The 19347-nt window shown below is 37.9% G+C and overlaps 1 protein-coding gene across 2 annotated transcripts; it reads right to left on the bottom strand.

Annotated features, from left to right (window-relative positions):
• Positions 1 to 410: 410 nt before the first annotated feature.
• LOC126981085 (ras-related protein Rab-14) lies at positions 411 to 19191 on the bottom strand. Of its 2 annotated transcripts, none has more exons than XM_050831774.1 (7): positions 19037 to 19191; positions 15671 to 15783; positions 12727 to 12853; positions 7897 to 8056; positions 6929 to 7005; positions 5185 to 5253; positions 411 to 688 (listed from the first exon to the last, which is right to left on the bottom strand). In XM_050831774.1, the coding sequence occupies exons 2-7, from the start codon at positions 15774 to 15776 to the stop codon at positions 580 to 582; spliced, it is 648 nt and encodes a 215-aa protein (XP_050687731.1). In that variant the 5' UTR covers positions 15777 to 15783; positions 19037 to 19191; the 3' UTR covers positions 411 to 579. The 2 variants fall into 2 exon arrangements, with proteins under 2 accessions (XP_050687731.1, XP_050687732.1); XM_050831775.1 differs by lacking the exon at positions 19037 to 19191 and adding an exon at positions 18795 to 18813.
• Between the last annotated feature and the right edge of the window lie 156 nt (positions 19192 to 19347).

Raw genomic sequence — 19347 nt, forward strand, 5'->3', positions numbered from 1 at the left:
ATTCTCCACTTGATTTGTATTATGGTTGCTGCATAAATTAATGGTTTAGTAGTTCACTAATATTTTTCGTTCAGTATTTTCTTCATTTGGCTTTAAGAATACCCTTGGGTGACAAATGGTCTTTTTTATAAAATCTTATTTTTGAAGAGTAAATAATATAATTTACTCAATCTTTTCAGGATAAAACAATACATGTAGTGGTGCTGCTCGCCACACTGTCTCGGCCACCTCAGGAATTTTCCTCCACTCCCAGTGAACCATAATTACTAAAATCTTTTCTTCCATTGAGCATACATAAAATAGCACATTAATACCCTCTCATTTCTAGTTTTTATGGCTGTCTCTGCAAAACTTGAAGCTATCACTGGCAAGTGTTACTGATGACAAGGTTACACCAAAGGAGTTTCAAAAAAGACTCATTTCAATTTAATAATTTTCTCTGCCACTAACTCAAATCTACACAAGATTGCTTAATATGTAGAAAAGTCAATCATAATATATTTTCAAATAAGCAAGAACATCATCAATTTGGTTCAGCGCACAACAGTACACACCACAGAGGTATAGGGTCATTACGGCTTAGCAGGAACAGTTGTCACGACTGGACTGTGGATCATTGCTAAGGTTGGTTCTGCCAGGCTGCGTTGGCTTGTGCTGAACCCCTGACTCAGCAGCATTCAGGTCCAAGCTGGAAGGCCAAATTATTAGTGGGTTGAGAAAGAGGACACATTAAGACAAAATAGATAATACATGCACAAGGAGGGCATAAGCTACATTAAAAAAAGTTTAATTTCCTACTCCAAAATGTATTAATGACTCAGAAATTCTGCATCTTATTCAGTTCATAGTCAAGGCTGTAGGTGGCAATGGAGGCAATGCATATCTAATGATTGTTCTGTATTTAAAGGAATTCAGCTTGGGACTTTCTATGCTGAATTTTGGTAAGGGGCACCACTGTATTTTTTTTTTTTTTTTTTTTTTTTTTTTCAAAGGGAGACCGAAAGGCAATACCTCTCATTCTCATTTGCTTCTCTAAAACGGCAATAAGACTAAAAACTACAATATTTAATTCAAATAATTTTGTACGAGTATATAGCAGAGAAGAAAACATTGCTCACTTTGCTTTATTTCTTGCAAAAGGAAGCCACTGTATGAAAAACCTGGTAACTCAAGTTGCTTTTTGCTTCTTTATGAGATCTTTTGTTTCTTTTGTAAGTTTTCTGGCACTATACACAGGTGCCTTTCCTCCTACTTCTAGTGCTGCTTCCATTACAATTTTAGTTAATTTGTTATTTGCTTCCTCTATTTCTCCTTCATCCTCATCAAGTGAATTCAATTTGTTCTGAATTCTGAAACTAAATCCTTCAGCCTTCTCCCTTCTCTAAGATTTCAGCCTACTACTTCTTTTCTTACCAGTCAGTGGTTAATGGATTTTTTTTATTTAGTACTGTTACTAGGGATGTGCACCAGTATCCGGTATACCGGAATACCGGTATTTTAGTTTCAGTATTACTGGTATCAGCAGCACTTCGGTATACCGGTAACGGTATTTTTATCACATCGGTATACCGCTAACGGGTATTTTTTCAACGGCATTTTATTCGGTATTTTTTTTTGTGTGTACAGAATTGAATGTACGAACCCCATGAATATAACAAATATTCAAATACGTAAATACAAAGATATTGACTTATGACTTTACTACTGGCTACTGGTCGTCGAAACGTGGGCCACGTAGCACCTCATATCCAGGATTCCGGCACGCGCTTAATTCTGAAACAGCATCAGTGACATGACATGATTGACCCATAAATCTAAACATAATCATAGTTGAACCCGCGAATGGCCAACTCATGAATAGTGGGGTGAGGTGGGTTTTTTCTTCTTATCTTTGTCTTCATTCTTTATCCTTTCATCTATCTTTGTGTTTACTTGAACGTTTACTGCACAAGATATGAGTACCCTATTACACACACACACACACACACACAGAGAGAGAGAGAGAGAGAGAGAGAGAGAGAGAGAGAGAGAGAGAGAGAGAGAGAGATTTACATAGAAAATCAGACCACACAGACCCCATGGTCCAGACTTGGTGGTCTGTCCTTAAACCTAAGTGATTTTACATTAATCAGAAGACTCAAAACGTTGCATTTCTACTCTAGTTGATATTAAGTTGAAGGAAGTGACGGTCGAGCTTATTTTGAAGGAGTCGATCGTGTTACACTGGACCACTGATGGTGGAAGCTTATTCCATTCTCGCACTAGCGTTGGTGTAGAAAAATTTGGTGCAGTCTGAATTTACTTGTCTACATCTGAGTTTTACGCCATTGTTCCTCGTCAAAAGTGTCATCGATCATAAACAATGTTGATCTGTCTACATTCGTGAAACCATTAAGTATTTTAAAACATTCGATCAGTTTTCCTCGGAGGCGACGTTTCTCAAGAGGGAACATGTTAAGGGTAGAAAGCCTTTCTTCGTAGGAGTGGTTGCGCAAGGAAGGGATCATTTTTGTTGCCGACGCTGAACACCTTCTAATTTAGCAATATCCTTTGCATGGTGGGGAGACCAAAACTGTACCGCATATTCCAAGTGGGGTCTGACTAAACTGTTGTAGAGCAGGAGTATTACATCTTTATTCTTGAATACAAAGTTTCTTTTAATGAAGCCCAACATTCTGTTCGCTTTATTTGCTGCATCGATGCATTGCTGTGAGAATTTGAGGTTTGACGCGATTTTGACCCCCAAGTCCTTGACGCATTGAACGCTTTTGAGTTTAACGCCGTGCATTTCGTATTTGAACTTCTTATTCCTCGTTCCAACTTGAAGGACCTGGCACTTGTCTACGTTAAAGGGCATCTCCCATCTATCCGACCAAGCTGAAATTTTGTACAAATCCTCTTGGAGGCTTTGCCTGTCTTCGTCAGTCAGAACCAAGTTACCAATCTTTGTGTCGTCTGCAAATTTACTAATGCGGTTATTGAGTCCAACATCCACGTCGTTGATGTAAATAATGAAGAGCACTGGGCCAAGAACCGAGCCCTGAGGGACGCCACTAGTGACAGGCGCCCACTCTGAGTTACATCCGTCAATCACTACTCTTTGTTGTCTGTTGCTCAACCAATTCGCGATCCATTGGTTTACTTGACCGTCAATACCTATTTGCTTTAATTTGTAAAGTAATTTATGATGCGGGACTTTATCAAACGCTTTCTGCAAATCAAGATAGACTACGTCCAGTGATTTGGTTACGTCATAAACAGTGAAGAGGTCGTAATAAAAGGTTAATAGGTTTGATAGGCAGGATCTTTTGTTTCGGACGCCATGTTGTGAGTCCCCAATCAATGAGTGGCTTTCAAGGTAACTCACAATTTTGTCTCTAATTATGCCCTCAAGTAGCTTACCTACAACCAAAGTTAGACTAATGGGCCTGTAATTACCTGGTACTTTTTTGTCTCCTTTCTTAAAAATCGTGGTCCCGGTAGCCTGTTTCCAATCGGAAGGGACGTTGGCTTGTCGCAAGGACATATTGAATCTGGTTGTGAGGAGGAGAGTATTTACTCTTTGTTTCTTTCAGCAGAGTTGGATATACTTTGTCAGGTCCAGGACTTTTATTTGTTTTAAGTGATTTGAGGGCTTTAAGGACTTCATCGGGTTTTATTTCAAAGTTAGACAATGCATGCTCGGGATTTACATTAGTACTGGTGTTGGTGGTGGTGGCGGGAGGACTGTTATTATTAAACACCGAGGAAAAGTAATTGTTTAATAGGTTTGCAACGTGTTGGCTGTCAGTCACTAGTGCACCGTCGCTGTTTGTTAAAGGTCCAATTCCACTTCTGATCGCCTTTCTGTTGTTTATGTAACTGAAGAAGGATTTCGGATTATTTTTACAGTTGGCTGCAATATTTTCTTCATATCTACGCTTTGCCTGACACACTAATCTGTTTACTCGTCGCCTGGCATCATTGTAAAGTCTAATGTTTTCGGGCGTGCTTTGCTCTTTCTTTAACCTGTAAGACAATTTTCTCTCCTTGACTGAGTGTTTAATTTCGCTATTAAACCACGGTGGTCTTTTATTAGTGTTAATTCGCTTCTCGCACAAGGGGACAAATGTGTCCTGCTGAGTGAGTAAGTGATTTTTAAAGCTTAGCCAGGCGTCCTCTACATTGCCGTCATCTGATAGTTGCATATCTATTAGTTTTCGTCGGATTTCTACGAAGTTGGCTCTTTTGAAATTGGGCACCTTTACTTTATTTTCAGTCACCGATGTTTGTGCTCTAATGTCAACGCGCACTAGTTTATGATCGCAGGAACCGAGGTGTTCTCCTACCGTGACATTACTGACTAGGTTATCTTGGGTCGCTATAACAAGGTCAAGTATGTTATTTTGTCGAATTGGTTCAGAAACCATTTGGCTTAGATAATTTTCCTCTAGAAATTCGATCATTCTATGGGAAGAGAGAGAGAGAGAGAGAGAGAGAGAGAAAGAGGGGGGGGGGGGTGCTTCCACGCGACATGTCACGGCCACGAGAAAATGCGCAATATTTTCGTCTGTCATAACTTTTTTGTTATTATTAGGAGAGAAGTTTTATTACACCACCAGATGAATATACAATTATTGCAAAGAAGAAAGACACCATTTCCAGCTCTTTTAAATGTCTAAATTTTCCCTGTGCACAGCATCCAGAGAAATATATCGCTACCCGTACTCTAAGGGTTAAAAAACTTTTGGATTTTGGAATTTAGGATAAAGGATTCTCAACCTGTACTTGAATCTACAAATAATGAACCTGCAAATGGTAGTGGTCAACTGGTGTGGAACATTGCTTATCAATGATTATTTTCCAGAAATTCAAAATCAGGGAAATCAAGGATCTACTGTATGTCTTATTATTTTTAATAACTCATCAATAATTTCTGGTGGATGATCCCCCTTACCCCAATTGTGCAACAGAATATATCTCTCCTCCATTTCTGAAAACTTTTTTATCTAAGTGTTGGTGATGGCAATGTTTTCAAACTATTCTCCATTCCCAATGATGAGAAATTAACTTTACAGGCTTCAAGACAATGATTAATATATACTATAACTTCAAGTAGTACATAAAACATATTATGGAAAGAAATCTTGTTCCACTGTCACGGCTCTTGAGTATTGTTAGTTTAGTAACATTCACATCACTCACCTGCCATCCTGGATATTCTGGTATATCTTCTTAGCAGTCTCCAGAAATGCTTCCTCTACATTTTCACCCCTGAAAACATGGAGAGGTGAATGCTTAGTACTGAACCCCTAGTGCCTAAAAAGCCATAAAAAAGATAATTTGTTACATTCACATTCACATTCACAGATTTCCCCCCAAAATGCACAAAGGTTTTCCCAAAAGGAATTTTTGCAGTGCCACTCCAAACATTCATGGTCCACTAGCAGATAGTCAGATGTTCCTAAAGAAAGGATGATGTATACATGCATGAAGCAGCATAAAACATCATAAGCAGCATTATTCATCAGTTAAATATACTATAACTGAACTGCAATATGTAATCATCTTGCAAATACATAGTCATTAAAATCTCACTTAACTGTTACATCCTCACCATGTAGCCTCTGCCATTTTCTTTTTCAACATCAGGTGCTTAACCCGGTAGCAGCGACGGGCCAAATTTGTAGCTTACCGTGTAGCAGTGACGGGCCAAATTTGTGCCATGATATAAACCCCAAAAAATAGATGATACATAATCTGATCACAAATCCTTTGATATATATTATGAAATGGTTTGTGTGAGGGGTGATTTTTTATTCATTTTTCTTGCTTGGAGAGACCCTCAAGAAACATGATCCCCGCTGCAACCGGGTTAAGCACATCATGCCATGCAAATTATTTACTAATGAATGCTCCTTTCTATGAAAATCAGGTTATAAAAATATGAAACAGGTATAAACACTGGATCAAAAGTGCAATCAGGTGTTAAGCCAACAAACAGAAACAAATGAGTCCTGTTGGTGGTAGGGCTGGGCAAATACCGGTAATAGTACTGGTACTAACAGTACTGGCTATACGACACGGTAGAGGTATCAGACTGCTCAGTACCAATACCAGTGTGTAATGACAGGTCATCGTACATGCCTACATGTGCTTGCATGATGACCTGTCAATATCAAGAATGCAGATGTCGCAAGCTTCCACTCCGTGTCCAAAAGATTATGAAAACTGTCCCAACACTTCGTAGTGCAACTGTACATGGGCCTGGATCTACTTTGCAGACAGACCCATACAGGCTAAAGGCAATGCGAGATGTCTCATCTCCTGAATATTTTGTTCATGGTTGTATTTTGCCTTCAAGGATTTCTAGTATAGTTTAATTTGATGTTACATGGGTATTATTTCTGAAGGTGTGGTTATTTTGGCTTCTACTGGTCTTAAAATAAGTCAGTTCTTTACACAAATGTTGCTGTGGCAGGCAACACCGAAACTCTAAAAAGGTGGTAAATGAAGGGTAAAAAGTCCCGGTTGCAAACTTGCTAAATCCCATTGAAATAACACTGCCATATAGTGCAACTTCCATTCAACACGAATTTCTTTGGAACTTACCTCGCGTTAAATAGAAGGACTACTGTACTACGTTAACTGATTACCATTAGACTAGCCAACCATATGTTGCTTTCTATCTTTCGACAATTCAGACTCCTTCAAAAGGAAAGCAGCAACTCTTTAGCTTTGAAATCTTCAAGATATATTCTAAGAGATAATAGTTAGAGGGCAATAATCCATGTTTTTTTAAGCTCTGGGTCTGCCTCCATTTGATATTATTGGGTTTGATTCATATCACACTCACTTCGTGAATGTACTGTTCATAAAATGAATTATAAATAGGTCATATCTGCACAACATAACACACTTTAGGGCTAATCAAATTATGTGTACATACGTTTTTGCACTGGCTTCAACAAACATTAGCCCGTTCTCTTCAGCAAACTGCTTGGCTTCTTCATATGTTACATCTCTCTGAAAATAGGCAAAACATATACACTTTTACTTTACCAAGAAAAATGCTGCTTATAGCTACTGATGACATACTAAAGTATGTCATTTGATACAGCTGAAGATTTGGAAGATTTGTTTACTGATTTCTTGAAAAATGTGTTCATTACTCTAAGACTGTTTTCTTCTGCAAATTCAACAAGCAGATCTCTCCAATTTCTTTACTGATTTCAAAAATGGCCAACTGCTGTTTCACCACCATATCTGATCCCTAGTTTGGCACTGAAGTCTCCCATGACTATTGAAAATTAAGTTTTATGGTTCTTTGTCGATCTTTCTACATCCTTGTAGAACTATACTAATTCATCGTAATTGCAAGTTGGTTTTGGTACATGATGAATCAATCAATAGGGGCAAACACATGGGGGGGGAGGGGGGGGGGGTAAGTCACCTTGCCCATCCTATGATGCCAACCCCATGGGTCCCTCCAAGCCCCCTTCTCATCTTAATTAAGTACCTCATGGTAGGATCCATTAACTAGCTCAAGCCACACAGTTTTTAGTGTCCCCTTAGACTCCTTCCCTTGGGATTGTCTCCTACAGAAACAACACAGTGTGCAGGGTCAACTTCTGGGTATCATGCCACCTGTCTGTATACCCAGAGTTGGCATTCACAGACTATGCAGATAATAGCCCTCAATTCAGTCTCAAGGAGTAAATATCAATGTGAAGAAATCTTGACAGTTCACCTTACAAAATCACTCTTTCCATTAAGAAAACAAATAAGATTAGAAATGTTATTACCTGTCAGAAACCTACTTTATGGCAAGGTTGTAAAGGAAACAAATAAAAGCCCTCAATTCATGGCTCCATTCCACACCACTGGTATGTGATCCACCTCCCAAAAAACACCCACCTGTGCATCCAGGTCTGCCTTATTGCCAATGAGGAATATGACTGTGTTCGGGTTGGTGAGGTTACGTGCATCTGTCAACCAGGAGCTAAGGTGGTTGTAGGTGGACCTCCGAGTAATGTCGTAAACCATGAGAGCCCCAGCTGCTCCTCGGTAGTAAGATCTGTGACAGGAGGAAAAGAATGGAGCCTCAGTCAGAAACTTAATAAAGGAACCTGTTTGAGTGACTTGAAAAAGTATAGTTTTCCACATAGAAGTGTTAACACATAGAACAGCTTGCGGGAAGAGGTGGTGGAGGCGAGAAGTGTCCAACAAATGAAGGAAAGGTTGGAGGAATGCAGATATGGAGACGGGACTATTAGAGCTTAGCTCGGGCCCAGTAGACAACAAATAGGTACACACACACACACACAGCGTTCAGCCGTCGAGGAGTAAACACCTGAGCTGCTCCGCTCCGAGCCATTGGAAAGACACAATCCTCGACCCGCGCCAGCTGTAGAGGAGCAAAATACCTAGTGTAGTGTTGCAGAGGCCTGGGCTGTGCTAATGTTGATTCAGTAGGTCTCCATTAGTGCAGTTTAGTGCGATGAGTGAGAAGGAGGAAGACCAGGGATGGATCACGCCACAAAGCAGAAGTAGAGCAAGAGGAGGTGACAACAACAGCGGGAAGAAAAGTGAGTACAAAGCTGGAGGTACTTCAGCTGAGTTTTCTGGTTTTGCGAGAAATGAGACGACATTATATAAGAGAGTGCTGCTGATGGAAAGAAAACTGGATAAATGGATCAACATGGTAAAGAGAAGGGATGAGGAAGAAGAGCAGAATAGAGAATTCCACAGCGACCTGAGAAACAGGATAAAACGACTAGAGGAAAATGAGAAGAAATTGATTAAGGAAAATGAGGAGCTAAAAGAAAAAGTAGCAAAGTAGGAAGGATCAATGAAGGAAGGTTTGGAAGTGGTAAGAAAGGAAAATGAAGACTTGAAGGAATTGGTAAATAGAGAAGAACAAAGAGTTAGAGAAGAGGTGAAGACCTGGAGAGTGGAGAGTGAAAAAGAAAATGTAAGCCTAAGAGAAGTAATAAAACAGCAAATGAAAGAGGATAAAGAAGATGTGGAGAAAGAGGTAGTCAAGGCCTTAAAGAAAAATGAAGAATTAGTGAGAGAAGTAGCGGATAAAAAAAGAAGTGTTGTTATTGTTGGGATGAAAGAAAAGAATATAACATATAAACCAAAAAGGGATAAAGAGGAACTGAAATCAGTCAAAGACCTGCTCAAGAACCTAAATGATGCAGAAAGGCAGAGTATCGAGGAGGGAGTAGACAAGATTTATAGAATGGGTCCATTTATTGAAGGGAAAACAAGACCAGTTAAGTTAAAACTAAAATCACAAAAGGCAGCCGAAGACATATTATATAGAACAAGTAAACTAAAAGAAACAGAAGGATGTATATATATATATATATATATATATATATATATATATATATATATATATATATATATATATATATATATATATATATATATATATATATATATATATATATATATATATATATATATATATATATATATATATATATATATATATATATATATATATATATATATATATATATATATATATATATATATATATATATATATATATATATATATATATATATATATATATATATATATATATATATATATATATATATATATATAGATATATATATATAAAGAAAAATAGAAATGAGGGAGAAAGGAAGAAATGGAATGATATACTGGCAGAGACAAAAGTAAAAAATAACGCAAGATCTGAGGAGGAAAAAGAAACATTTTTTTTGGAGAATCTCGGGGGAGCGAATCAAAAAATGGTTCATAAGGGAGAAGAGAAAGGGGAGCGAAAACTAGATAAGAAAGATACGGAGAGGGGAATAAGAATAATGTACACATATGTAGATGGGTTGATCTCAAGTAAATTAGAGCTTCAAGATTATCTAAAAGAGAGGGATCCCATGATAGTTTGCCTAACTGAAACTAAACTAAAGGAAAACATCCAAATTGAGTTAGATGGAAGATACAATGTACGGAGGAAGGAAAGAATGGGCAAAGGCGGAGGAGGAGTGGTGATAATGATAAAGAAAGAGTTATTAGTAAAATCAATAGAATATGGAGAAGGAAAAGCAGAAATAGTGAGTGTAAGCTTGGAAAACAAGAACAGAGAAAGGATGACGACTGCAGTAACATATGTACCACCAAAAACTACATCATGTAGTAAAGAAGATTATGAAAACATGATTGATGACACCATACAGAGTTTGAAGAGATTACTTAAGGCAAACAAAGGAGTAATACTATTTGGCGATTTCAATTGCAAAGAGGTTGACTGGGAGAGGTTTGAGAGCAATGGTAGTGATGTGGCATGGGGGAATAGATTCTTAAATTTGATGATGGAAAATTTGATGATACAAAGAGTGAAGGAAAACACTAGATATAGAAGAGACGACGAACTGGCAAAACTGGATTTGGTGTTGACAAGAGAAATTCACATGAAGGATGAATTGAGGTATGATTGCCCCCTGGGAAAAAGTGATCACATGCTCATAGAGATGGAAATGGAGGAGGGAGGAAAGGAACAAGACGAGACTTATAGAAGCAATAGATTAAACTAAAGGAAAGCAGGGGTGGAACACCTCAAGAAGTTTTTTGGTGAAATGGATTGGAAAGAGTTAATGAGTACAAGCAAAGTTCAAGGAAAGTATGATATTTTCATGAAGGCGTACAACACAGGTGTTATGAAGTTCATACCAAAATACAGACTGAGGGAGAGGGCAAAAAAGGACTAGTTTAATGCAAGATGTGCAAAGGCAAAAGAAAAGAGAGACAAAGAGTGGTCAAGATTGAAAAGAAACAAAAATCAAAGAAACAAAGAAGACTTAAAGGCAGCGAGGAATGAGTACGTGAAAGTGAGAAAGGAAGAAGAGAAACGATACAAGAAGGATATTGTGGAAAAGTGTTAAGAACAACCTAAACTATTTTATAGATTTATAAATGGAAAAATTAAATCAAGAGAAACAATTGAAAGACTAACTGAAGAGAATGTAGAGATCGAGGATCCCAAAGGCATGGCGGAATTATTTGACAAAAAATTCCAGCAAGTGTTTACCAAAGAATCATTATTTAATGAACCACAAGAAAACAACTTAGATGTATATATGGAAGAGGTCAAAATAGATAAAGAGGAGATAAAAAAAACTATTGGGGGAATTGGAAAAAGGGAAGGCCGTGGGACCGGATGGAATTTCAGGTTTTATACTTTAAGAGTGCAGAAATGAGTTAGTCGGCCCGATATATGACATCATTAGGTGCTCAATAAAAACTGGCACAGTGCCTAGGGAGTGGAAGAGGGCAGAAGTGGTACCTATATACAAAAGTGGAAAAAAGGAAGAACCCCCTAAATTACAGACCGGTGTCTCTGACCAGCGTAGTAGGTAAAATATGTGAGAAATTAATAAAAGAACAATGGATGAGATTTCTAGAAGAACATAATCTAATCACAAACAATCAATATGGGTTTAGGAAAGGCTGCTCATGTGTGACAAACTTGCTGAGCTTTTACTCAAGAGTGATGGACAAATTACAGGAAAGAGACGGATGGGTGGATTCCATTTACCTAGACTTAATGAAGGCATTTGACAAAGTTCCACATTCAAGACTGCTGTGGAAACTAGAAAATAAAGGAGGATTGAGAGGGAAAATGAAGTGCTGGATGGAAAGCTACTTAAGAGGAAGAGAGATGAGAACCGTGGTTAAGGACACTAGATCGGAATGGAAAACGGTGGAAAATGGAGTGCCCCAGGGGTCGGTTTTAGCACCAGTACTCTTCCTAGTCTATATTAATGATATGCCAGAGGAAATAAACAGCTACATGAGCCTGTTCGCAGATGATGCTAAACTGTAAAGACACATAAGAAACAGTGAAGACTGCAAGGAGCTGCAAGAAGACCTAAACAAGATTTGGAAATGAAGTCAGAAATGGGAGATAAAATTCAGCATGAAGAAATGTCATGTTATGGAAATGGGAAAAAGTGTAGAAAGACCAAAATGGACATATAAAATGGGAGATGGTGAAATATTAAAGAAAGTAAATGAAGAGAGAGACCTGGGAGTAATAATGCAAGATTATATGCAACCAGGAAGTCATATAAATCAGATCTTCGGTGATACATATAACATGGTGAGAAATATAGGTATAGCATTCCGCTACATGGACAAAGAAATGATGAAAAAATTAATTACTACTATGATCAGACCTAAACTAGAATACGCGGAAACAGTGTGATCTCCACATGTGAAGAAACTCATAAAAAAACTAGAAAGAATACAGAGGATGGCAACAAAAATGGTTCCAGAACTGGAGGGACGGACATATGAAGAGACTAAAGGAAATGGACTTAACAACACCAGAACAAAGAAGAGAAAGATGAGACCTAATACAAATATATAGGCTATTGAGTAAAATGGAAGAAGTAGATAACGAGAAATTGCTACTAAGAGAAGAACCTTCCAGCAGGAATACTGGAGGACATAGTAAAATATTGAGGAAGGGAAGATGCTCAAGAGACATAAAGAAATATATCTTCCCACAAAGAAATATAGAGATTTGGAACAGACTAAGTGAAGAAATAGTATCGGCAAAGAGTGTGCAGAGCTTCAAGGAAAAGTTGGATAATTATAGATATGGAGACAGGACCACACGAGCGTAAGCCCAGGCCCTGTAAAAGTACAACTAGGTAAATACAACTAGGTTGGTAAATACACACACACACACACACACACACAAACCTGGTGACTGCTCTAAAGCGTTCTTGACCAGCTGTGTCCCATATTTGAAGCTTGATTTTCTGCCCAGCTACTTCAATTATTCGGGTACCAAACTCAACCCCAATGGTGTGTGGGCAGTCAGCCATAACTGAGGAAGAGAAGGAAAATTACAATTTGTAAGCATTGTTGTTGAAAAAGTTACAATAAAAAAGTATATTTATGAAAATCTCTTTAAATCATCGGTAAAATTCTTTAAAAATTGTTTGAATTATCATATACTGTAACATCAACATGAACACAATTTCCTACTGAGCTAAGATTGGAATTAAAAAAGGTTGACCAACCATCTTAGCATTCCAAACATAGATTGTCTAAGTTTTAGGCCCTGTTTCAAACTTTAACCACTTGCATCTAGGAGCCATGTCCCTCTTAGTCATCTACAATATACAGTAGAGTATGGAGATTCATTTTCTCAATCTCTATGTCTTAGGAACTACCAAAAATTTCTGCATCAAAGTTATTTCAAATTTGTACAGACAAAGTTTAGGAAAGAAAGAACAAGTTCTGAAATCACCAATAAGTGGCAACTAGCCAGCCCTGCATGGGCTGACTTGTGATCAAGGCTTGATGCCGTTATCAGAATATGCCAATTACCAGTACTACTAGTACAATAAATAATGTTGCTATAATAGCACAATCTGCCCAGTGATTTGGACTGCAATTGCATCTGATTTATTTTGCTAGTGCATGTAAGCGGGGATTGCTGCAACAAACATAAAATAATGAATTAATGAAGGTAGTTTTCTGCATTTGCCATGGTGATAAACATTTGTTGTTGCATCAGATTTGCACAGATGAGCAAATAATGTAAACACTTTGCTGAAACCAATAAATGCTGGGACCTGAGCACAACAAAAGCACAGCAAAGCACAATCAGTATACATTACCATTTTGTTAAAATAGAAAATATCCTTCTGATTTAAATTCTTTCTTTAACATTGCAGTTTTTTCATACTAAAATGCAAAATACAAACATCAGAAACCACTAAATAAGGACTCTACCATTGATTTCGCTCCTGCACACCTGGTTGGTGCTCCTCCTCATTGTGTATTACTTTGAATGGTTTACCTTACTTTGCATATTCTTCTTATCTTTTTGCAATTATATTTATGATTTTTTTTGCAATCCATAATAACTATTATGCAAAAGTGAACTAAGTTCTAAAGCAGCGTCTCAATGTTTTCTGAACTCAACACCCCGTGCTTGATAACAGATTTTGTTCATTCTTCCAAAAGAGAGATAAAATGCACAGAGAATTCATCGCTTTGATACTATTGTATCATTGAAAAGAAACAGTGAAATTGTGCCACCAAATACCCAGCACCCCCTAAAACTGATTTCAACTAGGGGAACATATGAGGAAATTTATAAACATTGTTGATGATCTGAAAAATGAATTGGTAGCAAGAAGTGATGAGGTTAGAAAACTAAGGGAGGAAAACAAAAAACTGTAAAAGGGAAGTGCCAAAGAGGATAACATTGATGACAAGATAATGGCAGTGGTCAAGGAAGAAATACCAAAAAGGGTAAAGGGAAATGGTGAAGGTGAGGTAGATGTGGAAAATAAGATTAAGAAAATAGTTGATGAGGAAATAAATGCATGGAAAAATGAAGAGGAAAAGGAGAGAGGAAGTTTCAAAGAAATTTTGGAACAACAAGAAAGGGAAGGAAAAGTGGAGATGGAGCGTGAGGTTGTCCAGGTAATGAGAAATAAGGAAGACTTGGTTCGAGAGTTGGCAGAAAAGAAAAAGAGTGCGATAATCGTCGGTGTTATAGAAGGGAAAATCCCAATGAAGGCACAGAAAGAGATGCGGAATCAACATAGTCAAAGAATATTGACAAGCTTAGTGAAAATGCCGGAAGGCTGACTGAGGAGGTGGACGAGGTGACGAGACTAGGAAAATATGATGAAGGAAAAACTGGACCAATCAAGCAGAAGCTTAAAGTCACTAACAGCAGCCAAGATGATCATAAGTCAGAGTGGAATACTAAAAGCAATAGAACAATATAAAAAACATAAATAAAAAAATTAAGCATAGAGGAGTGTTTAAATGAGGGAAATTGTGACCGAAGCAAAGCAAAGAAATGAAGAAAGAACGTAATCAGAAAGAGAAAGGTTTTTTTTTGGAGAGTGTGAAACGACAGAGTGATGAAGTGGTGGATCAGGAAGAGGAGAACAAGCAAAAAGACAGTAGTGGACTGAGTCCATTAAATCTGAAATTCGTTAAATTGGGGTCAAGTGTATATTCCACATTTTCTTTTCTTTCCCTTACATTTAGGTCTTCCCAAAAATAATCCTACTCCTCTTTGCAAACTTCATTTGACAAGCCAACATCTCATATATGCTTGGACACACACACATACACATAAACTTTCCTGCCCCTACCTTTCCTGTCATCCATGCATGAATCTTTCAACATACAAGGGGTTGAGTGACTGATAGGGGTCTACGATTGTGGTGCTGCAACTGACATGGCCATATGGTGCTGAATGCTGATACATAAAGCAGACAATGGAAGAGCAATCTCCTCTTCCACACTTCTTATGCCTTTCATCTACTCATGTCAAATGTCTTTTTCTAATTCCCCAGAGCAGGCCCACACTTGAACTATGACACTTCTCGGCCCCTGGTCCCTTTGGGTGGATCTCACATCCTAGCTTTCCTGTTTTAAACTCAATTATTTATTTTCTCTTTCATCATCAACCATCACTTACACTTAAACAAGGTATTTTTAGCACCACAATTCTCCTACCACCACCTTGATTTACTGAACACTCCTCCCTGCCACCAGCTTGTCTCAATCTACCCAAAACTAATTTACTCACTGATATGAAGCTATCAAGCCAGTCATCCTTACCTTTCTTTCTATCCTTCTAATACAGTAAGGGGCTGAACATACTTACATTTCTTTTCTGTAAATTGATGTAGTAGACATGACTTTCCAACTCCCATATCCCCAATAATAATATACTTGAAGATATACGAGTAATTGTATGGTCCTGCAGACATTTTGATCCTGAAAGGGAGAAAAAAAAAATTTATTACCAAAGACAATACAAGTTATTTTGCTTAGTCAAAACAGATGCAAGACTTCATCAACTATAATCCATCAAAAGGAATATAAATTATAATATATTACCGGGTATGTTTCTGTGACTGAAAATTACTGACATTTCAAAATGATTTAATAAATGAATAAAAAAAAAAGGAAATTACTCAAGTGAAATTATTTGTGACAAATAAGAATAGTAAATGTATATTATATAATTGTACAGTCATGGTGTAAATGTTAGCAAACAATATTTGTATTAATGTTTTCATCTTGTTTTCTTCTAATTATTACCAGAACCTATCCACCCATATGGCTGATATGTCAATATGTCACAATTCCAGAAAGTCTGGCAGAGAATTCACTGTGGCAAACAAGTACGATTTAAGATTTTCCTAGTTCTGCTTCAAAAGCCACCTCCACACACCAAGTTATAGGGAAGAGCTAAATTCACTATGTGGGAAAGGAAACTGCTTGTCTGGGGGTCAGCAGAAGAGGGGCTCCAGGAAGACAAGTAACTGTCATGGCAAGTTTGTGCGAGTCTAGCAGCAAGGGAAGCCCCACAACTGCTCTGCTCATCCCCACTGGGGGACACACAAATTTGTAAAAACCCTGACTCAAGGAATAACATTAATTATGGAAAATTATGTTTACCCCATACAATGATATAAATAATTATAATTCTGCACAGGTATCAACAACACCATATACGGTACTCATACCGAGTGAGTCCATAACGCCACAAGCCAAGCAAATTCACCACAGATTTTCTGATGAGACCTGTAGTTGTTTTGAACTATGCCACCAAGGTATGTGAAATTTTACAAGATGTCAATGTCCTCGCCACAAGCATGAGCATAGTTACTGTTTAAAGAAATTAAGACACTTAGCTAAGATATATATAATTCACAGAGGTGATAATGTATGGGGGAAAAACTAACATTGATGGGAAATGTAATTTGCAGTTAAAGATAAAAAAAAAGTAGAAGGAATACTGATAAAAGAGGAAAAAGAAGCATAGTAGTAAACAGCCAGTAATTTTAATGGACACAAAGGGTTACAAGGAGCTTAAACATGGACAAAAATAGATAAAGAGTGGATAAAAAATACAATGCTTCAACTAAACAATATGTAAAGGAAGTATGTAAGAGTATATATATATATATATATATATATATATATATATATATATATATATATATATATATATATATATATATATATATATATATATATATATATATATATATATATATATATATATATATATATATATATATATATATATACATGGAGTAGGAATGAAAGGAAAAGTGATATAGATTACTCATGCAATGATGATTGAAAAGGGATAGGCCTATGACAAATGACAGGAAAAAAAATGTTTGACCTGCCAGACCATAATATGATGTTACAAACTGAGGTGGGGCAAATGCTATGGAGAAAAAAAATACAAAGACAAGGAGTCAGTGACCCGAGAATATTATAACACTGACGACACACTACAAAAATATATTGCTGATGCAAAACAGCATAGATGTTGGAGCCATAGGAAATTATAGGATTGGAAATGAGAATGAAAGATGCAGAAGGTTCAACAACCCAAAGGAAATGTAGAAGAAAAATACACATGGAACCAATGTTTCAAAATTCATATGCATGAATAACAGAAAAAAAATGAAAGGGATAAATTTATGTAAAAATATATAACACAGAAAAAAGAAAGAGTACAAATAATGAAGAAGAAAGAAGAAAGGTACACAGTGGGGCCTCAAGACTAGCATTTTCCTTATTGGCGATTTAAAGTCTAGAGATGGGATAGAAACAGGACAAAGTTTTATAAGTAATGACCAAAGCTGCAGAACTAATGAAAATATTCCTATTGGCTAGGAGGACTGAGTGGGCAAGTTGGAGTAAGACAGACTGAGGAGACGTTGTACAAGGGGGACAGGGAGCACCAGTGTTTGTAAACAAAGGAGACATTGTAATTATGCCAATGTCAAGTCTTCTGCATCGTCTTGCTTTCTGTTACTGTTTGTGCTTCCAATAAAGGGTCCCCTTTAAGTGGGGAATATTGAGAGGGAGCTGCTGTGTGGGACACCATATTATTGCACTCAGCTGATCCACTGTCCCATGGGCTCAACCTCCCACTTGCTGTGGGAGTTTCAAATACAAGTATTTGTGAACAGTAAACAAAGGGAATGTTTCAAAAACAAGAAATGGGTACTAGAAGAAGCAACAAAATATGCAAATATCACTTGTGTAACACGTATAAAGGTTCTTCAAGATTAATAAGGAAAATGTTTTAGAAAAAGATATCTACCAAAGGTATAGCAAGCGGTACTTATATAATATGAAGACTTTTAACCAAAGTGAAGTCCAAAGGAAAGAAAATATGGCATAGAGGCAAATTATGTAAGCTCCAGAACCTACACATGAGGCAGCTCTGGGAGAGGAAATAGGGTCCCATTCCATGAAAACCAGAATAAAAAATTAGGAGTAAGGTACTACCAAGGAGCTGCCTCGTACAGGCCTACCGGCCTCTTGCAGACTCCTGCGTTCTTATGTTCTTATGTTAATACTTATTGAAAGAGGAAGGAAAAGATTAATAGTAGGAGTGAGACAAGACCATGTTTTATGGAATTAATGAATTAATGATTTGCAACAGCAAAGCATTACAGCAGTGTTGTATGTTCACAAAGTACTCCATGTAGCACCAAGGTGTCCCTGGCAGTGAGACAGGCATACTTTTGGAATAATACCAGGACAACACCAAGAGATTTAAGAGCCAGATATAGAGGCAAGACAAAAACAAAGAGGTTTATGAGGTCCAAATATGGAGGCAGGACAAGAACAAGAGATTAAAGAGAGTTAGATAGGGAGACAGGACAAAAAGAAAAAGAAAGATTCAAGAGATCCAGAGTAGGAGGCAAGATTTAAGAGCCAGATATGGAGGCAGGACAAAAACGAGCACAGACCCAACCCAGGGTAGCCCAGCAGCTGAGGGCAGACACACAGTTTGGAGGACACCAGCACCCCCGTGACGTGAGGGGGGCGGGGCGGGGGGCGGCAGCACACTCTGGGCACCTTGTGTTGTGGTCCTACACTTGACAGATACGCAAATGGGCGTAACCAGACCCTGTTTCTCCCTACACCAGCCCACACACAGGCCCACACGGGGCGTCCAAAACACCCACAACCTCCATGCGGCCGTACTCACTGATATGCAAGGCGTGAGCAGCGTAAATCGATGGAAAAAGCCCTAATTCATGACAGCTACTCTTCCCCTCAATATGGCGATGTGTAAACTGGTGGCGGCGAGAGTGCTCGACCCACGGCCTGTCACTCCCTCCTGACGGCCCATTGATGTGTGTATAGGGCCATGAAGGGGCCATTGAAACAGGGAAAATAATATAATGGTCGCCTTTGCATGGGAACAGGTAGAATACAGGTGCCCATGGTCGATGCTCTGCCTGTCACTCCCGCCTGATAGACCATTTAACGAGTGTACAGGACCATTTTAGGGGCCAT

This window comes from Eriocheir sinensis, chromosome 46 (genome assembly GCF_024679095.1).
Source record: "Eriocheir sinensis breed Jianghai 21 chromosome 46, ASM2467909v1, whole genome shotgun sequence".
Classification (NCBI taxonomy): Eukaryota; Metazoa; Arthropoda; class Malacostraca; order Decapoda; family Varunidae; genus Eriocheir; species Eriocheir sinensis.